The following is a 7027-nucleotide window of genomic DNA, read 5'->3' on the forward strand; positions in this document are numbered from 1 at the left end:
AAACAAGAGTTCAATAACATGATCAAATAGTCATAATACACCAAACAAGAGTCTCGTCTATCGTTACAAATTAATTGACCAAATATTTCAACAAAGTAACTAAATTTTGAAAAATTCATAGAATAAAAATTTCAGTAAAATCAGCATTCTTAAAATGTCGTCAATCAATCGAGATATAAAAGAGTTTTGTTTATCTTTAAATTTCAAGAATTCAAACAATTTAGCAGTTAATTCAACTCTTGAGTGTGGAGGAAACATATGAGAAAAGTTAAGTATCTTGTTGTTCAATTTCTAATCACTGTCAACAAAATGAGCAGTCAAACAAATATACCCCTTACTAGTACATTTCTCCACAAATTTGAAATTAAACAAACTCCGTTTTAATGGTAGCGAAAACATGCTTAAGTTTCTCTTTCTCCCTCATGTAAAATCGGTTAATATCAGAAACAATAGTATTTCTAGAAATAAAAGCACAATCATAATTTACATGCTTCATTCAAATTCTAATACCAGAATATTCAACAAATACAAATGGTAAATAATGTCTAATGATGGCACAAATCAGTAGCTCACATGAAATCTTTTGGTCTATTTTCTTAGACTTCATCTTTTCATCTTGATCATGAGCGAAATATTGAGTATTGAATGCTGCAGTGCTGTCTGGAAGAGAAAAAAAACTAGCATATTCCTATAAGGCTATAAATCAAATTAGATTTTTTTGCCAACCCGTGGGCCAACCCAAGCCCGACCTGCATAGGCCCACGACCCGAACAGAATGGCCCGTGTAGGCCCACTTCTAAATGGGTTGTTAATATTTCAGCCCAACTCGTCTTCGCGGGCTGGCCCGTGTAGGCCCACTTTCAAATGGGGTGATAATATTTCAACACAACCCATTTAAATTGTTTGACGGGACGAGTCAACCCAACTAGCCTAAACCAAATTATCGTGTTCCCTATAATATATTTATAAGCTCTTGCTTGAGAAGTTGAGATAATATATATATATATATATATATATATATATATATATATATATATATATATATATATATATATATATATATATATATTAATTTAGAAATTTAACATGACTTTTACAATTATGAACTCTCACTCAAACTTTCTTTTTATAAAAAAATAATTTTAATTAAATCATATAAAGAGTTACAAATATAACGATATTTACCAATAATAATAAAGAACCGATCTTTTTTTTGAGAACGTTGGGTTACGGTTTTCCTCTAGAGTGCGACTAATCCCAGCGGGTAAGTACATAACTTACAAACACACTTAACCATTTAATCAGATTTACAAATATTAAAATTCTAATAAAAATCATGCAATTTTTTTAATATAAACTCCAAAAAAGAACTCATGTGAGTTTCATAAAATAAAGAGTGATGAAGGAGAGCAAGTCGAATAAATCAATTAAGTGGTGTCATAAATTTCTCAACCTAAAATTTTAAACAACAATAAAATCTGTCTTTACCCGAGGGTTGGTAAGCAACACCAAAAAAAAATTCTTTCAAATTATATTTGAACATCTACAATTATAATTAAAATAAAAAAATTATAAAAATTATTAAATAATACTTATAAAAGAGGCTCTAGATGAAAGAAAATTTTCAAAAAAATTTTATTGGTAAATGAAAACAACTTCATATTCAATAACATCATTTTTTTGCTGCAAAGAATTAATGAGACGACACAGACTTAAGAAATTATCACCAATACGATTTGAGGGTATAAGTAGTAAACGACTCAATCAAGATTGAGAGAGTATTATTCGAATTACAAAAATTTGAGACGACAAATCTGATATAACTAAATATAATACCGTATCAAACAAAACACAAGACCAACTCAAACTCAAATATGAGTAGTGAAAAAAGAAACGACACATCCTTCAATACAAAAAAAAATCACCGAGGACAATGAAAATAATGATTTTTCAAGTTCTCTATAATTTTCTATAAGATTGGGGTAAAAGAAAGAATATTATATTCTTATTTATTTCATTTATTTACTGTCATTATAGATAATTTGAGATATTTTATCACTTAAATAATATTTTTTTCACTTAATTTAATTAACAAATGAATTATAATATTATACTATTCAGTTATTAAAAGACATACACAAGCGACAATATATGAATAATATTAAATTAACACATATTATGCATCTTAGTGTCAAACATTATAAACTAAACTAATTAGGGTTAGTGCATGAACTCCAATATTTAGCCAATATGGCCATACAAAATGCTCCTATAAGTTTATTATACTTTGAACTTGAATCCTAAACCTAAAAGAATGAGTTATCTTGAAGCTTGACATTAGTTTGAACTATATGATTCATTATATTTGTCGCTGTAAAATTGACGAAAGCCATTTAGATCGATATTCGTGAAAAAATGTTAGGCTAATGTTCATTATAAGTTCAAAACAACAACACGTGAACAAAAATAAGAAGCACAAAATTTGTGTCAAGCTTATAAACAATTAATGAAGATTTATGAAAAACATATAAGTAATGAATTAGTTATATAATGAAGAAATTAGCAAAGTATAAATAATAAATACTCAAGTTCTGTAATAAATATTTTTTTAATTAAATAACTGTAACAATAACTAAGACATAACTAACAAAATTAGTTAAACAAAAATAATTAATTTCTTAACAAATAGTTGTTAACAACTCAAAAATAATATAAAGTCTTTTTTTTATTCATATATATAAAAACTTCTTCTTATATTTGAAATAAATAAAATATAAATACTCAACAAATTAAATGTTCTATATGATATTAATAAAATTTACATAAATTAGTATGTCAACTTTATTTATATTTAAAAAACAAAATTGTTAATACAACATTAATGTACTTTGATTGTGGTTTGTTATTTGGATATATTGACCACTTATCATATCTTAAATCAGTCTGTATTATTTATTTCATAATCATATAATCAATAATTCAACTAATTATATGTATTTCATGATATGATCAGTTACATAAGATGGATTGGGTTGAATAGTTGGTTTCATACCCTAATTGATAGTACTTTTACCTTTTTAAAATAAATTTTATTTCATTCAAAATAACAAAATAATACAAAAATAGAATAAACAATTAAGCAAAAATTAACAAAAGTGGAAGAGAAAGGATAAACATAGTAAGTATGATGTGTATGTTTCAACTAGGTGATGAAACTCACATCAACCCCTTTTGAAGTTTCCTACGAGAAAATTTGAGAAATTTATTTCGTTTTGATTTTTTCAAGACATGATATACATAATACAATACACAAATGATGAATAACATTACATTGTACTTATAGTTAAAACCGTTAAATATTATGCATCATGGTGTAAGACAATCTAACCTAATTAGGCTTAGTTCATGATCTCCAATTTGGCTAAAAAGGCCATGCAAAACGCTCCCATAACAAGCATAGAGAATGAGCTAACTTGGAGCTTGGCATTAGTTTGAAGCTTCGAGTTCATTATATCCGGCGCCATAAGATCGACCAAAGCCATATAGATTAATATCCCCGCTGATGCTGAATTCAAAATTCCTTCCACAATAAGGGATGTATGACTATTCTCATCATACACACTTGATATGCCTATCCCAACTACGATTCCTGTCGGAGCAGTTAGGGCAAAGAAGAGTACCATGATCACGATACCTCGAAAGGTAAATCTCGCTTGAGAAATGCAACCGCCAAGTCCGATGCCTTCAAAGAATTGGTGAAAGCTCAAAGCAGCTATAAGAGGTTTGATTGTGCTAGGTCTTTGTGTTGCACCAAGTGATATCCCAATTATTATCGAATGGATTACTATCCCCACCTCTAATATCTGTATTATTCATAATCAAACTATTAATTAATTATTATTATACAAATATTATTGTTTTACTTTGTCTTTATTTAAAACATTTCAATAGTCTAGAACATTTAAACTCTATATATGGGTCCACAAAAGGAATATGGTCATTTACAAGAGTTTAGTTGGATTACATGAAATCATTTGTAGGTTAATTTGGTATTTATTTTTATCAAAGTGATTAACAAAATTTATTTGGCAAAATATAATAATTGAATTGATTTTAGAATGCTCTACAAATTTAGTAAATAAAATCATATTTTTCATTCACTTTCATTTTTTATTTATTTACCTAGCTAATAATATTCATCTATTATAAATTATAATTACAATTTTTATACTAAGTACAAACAAAATTGTAATTACAATTAAATACCACTTTTTTTAAAAAGGATGAGCCAATATATATCTATTGAGAAATTTAAGTGTATATATATATCAAATAAAATAAGTGTATTTAATTTACCAATTTCGTGATGATGTACAAGATATTATATAATATTTGAATGACCTAATTTAATATATATGTCAAACAGGATCATAGTATACTATTACAAACAAAAGTTTTGAGAAAATAATTGTGGACAAGAATATTCTGTTTTTCTGACAAAAGTTTATACTAGCTAAAAGTTAATCTTGACCATGCATTTTATTATTATTTTTATTATTAATATATAGTTTTAATTACTCTTTAATTATATATATATATATATATATATATATATATATATATATATATATAATGAAATTAGATTTTGAAGAGGATAGGAAAGAAATCTGAGAGAGAAAATTATGTTTCAACATATCATTAGTTAGAAAAAGATAAAAGATGATAGAGGGAAAAAATTTAATCATTAATCTCATAAACTTATTATTTTATTTTAATTGAGAATTATTAAATTCTAAATCTTCACACTATCATTTAGTTTGATATTTTATAACCTAATAATAATAATAATAAATCAATATATTTATTGGGTCACAATATGATTTGACAATTCTCACTTTTATGTCTTTATATAATAAAATTCCAAAACCAAACAATGCCTCGTGGATGGGGCACCTTTATATGGTACCATTTTATTAAATTGATGTAACTTACACGTGAATGTCTGTCTCATGTACTCTCTCTAATCTCTATCTCCATGCGATGAAATATCAATTCATTTTTTGTTGCCACTTCAAATATATTAAAACTCATCCCAATATTTCAATTTAAATTATTTCATATATAACTATATTTCTTTTAGTCTGACTTATAGTTGATTGTGAATATATTAATTAATTCATTAGAATGATTTAAATATTAAAATAAATTATAAGAATTTTTCGTTATTAGATTCGTTTATCACTTAAAAAAAATCGCTTTAAATTGAAGTGATACAAAAAGAAAAGAATTTAAATAGAGTTTAATAGGTTGAAGTTTAGTAAAATAATATTACAATTATTACCTATCAAATATATATATTTTTTGAGAAATTATCAATATTTTCAGTATATCGAAATGTAATGTTGAATACCGAAAAAATATAAGGTATGGTATAATTAAACTTTAATATTATTATATATTAACGGTGTAATACTAATAACTCACCTATATCGCAGTAAAGTACCGCGATAATTTTTTTATACCGAAATTTTGGATAAAAAAAAGAGGAATGATAAACTTAACGAAAGATTCAACGAAAGCAAGTCCACAAATCCGACGTGGCCTGCCAAGTTGTCCCCACGTCCCGAAAGCTCTCATTTCGGGTCCTGAAACCACTCATTTCGAGTCCTGAAACCACTCATTTCGGGTCTCGAAACGACCCTTCGAGACCCAAAAAAAATTCTTTTTTTTTGTCCCGAAATGGCCCTTTCGCGACCTGAAATTAGTGTTTCAAAACATTTTAAAAAATTTATCTCTCCTACTCATATGTTATACCACGTTGATTTGTGAATTTACTTTAGTTGAATACATATTAAAAATAAAAATAAAAATTAGGGCATACATAAAATGTTACCTGAGATATTACGCGACTCCGAATAAGATGCGATTCCTCGGATCGCTGTATCATTAAAATAGCACCAACAGGACCCACAACATCATTTGAACCACTGTTCATCTCCACCTCCTCATCCCCTATAACCGGCTGAGCTTTTCTAAGTTCCATTCTCTTATGATGACCGGCGGCGAATCCTTCAATTAAAAACGTACCAATAGCAGCAATCATTCCCACAAGTCCGGCCACCGGAAACCCATCAGCCCAAGCCCGACCATCTTCTCCGGCGAGACATGGACTAGTGAGACTCTCAAAGGCATCAGGGAGAATATGAATGAAACCAGTGGCAAGTATTACGCCGGCAGCGAATGATTTAGCTAGAAAATGAATTCCACTATCTGGGTGTAAGGCGTTTGAGTTTTTAGATGCTAATGGGATGCAAATTCCGGCGGCACTAGATGTAAGGATTGAAATTATGGCGGCGATCTTGTAGTGAAGAGCTTGTTTTTTGTCGCCGGAATTGTTTTGTGATGTTTGGTTGCATGTTGTGGGTTTTGAATAGATGGGTTTGATGAGTGAAGTGATGAGGAGAATTAAAGTTATTAATTTGATGAAGGAATTAAAAGTCTGCAACTTTTTCTCCATTGTTGTTGATGATGATGATGGTTCTTCTAATCTGAGATTGAAACAGAGAGAAAGGTGATGACACTATATAAAAAATAATTTTTTATACTTGTTTGGTTTGCTCAACATGACACATTTTATAAAGATAAATTATTTTAATCAATAATTGGAATTTATTCAGTACATTTTTCGAGATTCGATGAGTTGATATATAGTATAACAGAGAAGAATGATTGAAAAATTAGAGTGATAGCGAATTTTTAAAAAACAATTATGATAGAACTTGAAAAAAATTAAGTGAATTTTAGTTACTAAATTGTAATGATTTGATGATTTTGATGAGTTAATAATTATTTTTGATAAAAAGTCTAAAGAGTATTGATATATAAAGGGGTATTGATATATATGAATAAAATAAAAAATAATAATTTAAAATAGAAAGTATTTTAGTATTTTGATTAATGAATTGAGTGATGTGATTGTTAAGAAATGATTGACTATAAAATTGATTTTGAATGAGTTTTTTAAAAA

At 27.6% G+C, this 7027-nt stretch overlaps 1 protein-coding gene across 1 annotated transcript; it reads right to left on the reverse strand.

Annotated features, from left to right (window-relative positions):
• Window positions 1-3148: 3148 nt before the first annotated feature.
• LOC124934444 (zinc transporter 3-like) lies at window positions 3149-6571 on the reverse strand. The gene is made up of 2 exons (XM_047474979.1): window positions 5894-6571; window positions 3149-3863 (listed from the first exon to the last, which is right to left on the reverse strand). The coding sequence occupies exons 1-2, from the start codon at window positions 6515-6517 to the stop codon at window positions 3399-3401; spliced, it is 1089 nt and encodes a 362-aa protein (XP_047330935.1). The 5' UTR covers window positions 6518-6571; the 3' UTR covers window positions 3149-3398.
• Window positions 6572-7027: the final 456 nt, after the last annotated feature.

Source organism: Impatiens glandulifera, chromosome 4 (genome assembly GCF_907164915.1).
Source record: "Impatiens glandulifera chromosome 4, dImpGla2.1, whole genome shotgun sequence".
Lineage (NCBI taxonomy): Eukaryota > Viridiplantae > Streptophyta > Magnoliopsida > Ericales > Balsaminaceae > Impatiens > Impatiens glandulifera.

What these genes read in the sequence shown, in the direction of transcription:
- LOC124934444 (XM_047474979.1), bottom strand. Translation starts at nt 6,517, where the DNA reads ATGGAGAAAAAGTTGCAGACTTTTAATTCCTTCATCAAATTAATAACT. An exon ending in GGAGTCGCGTAATATCTCAG is followed by an intron (nt 3,864 to 5,893) that starts GTAACATTTTAT and finishes TGAATAATACAG; the next exon opens with ATATTAGAGGTGGGGATAGT.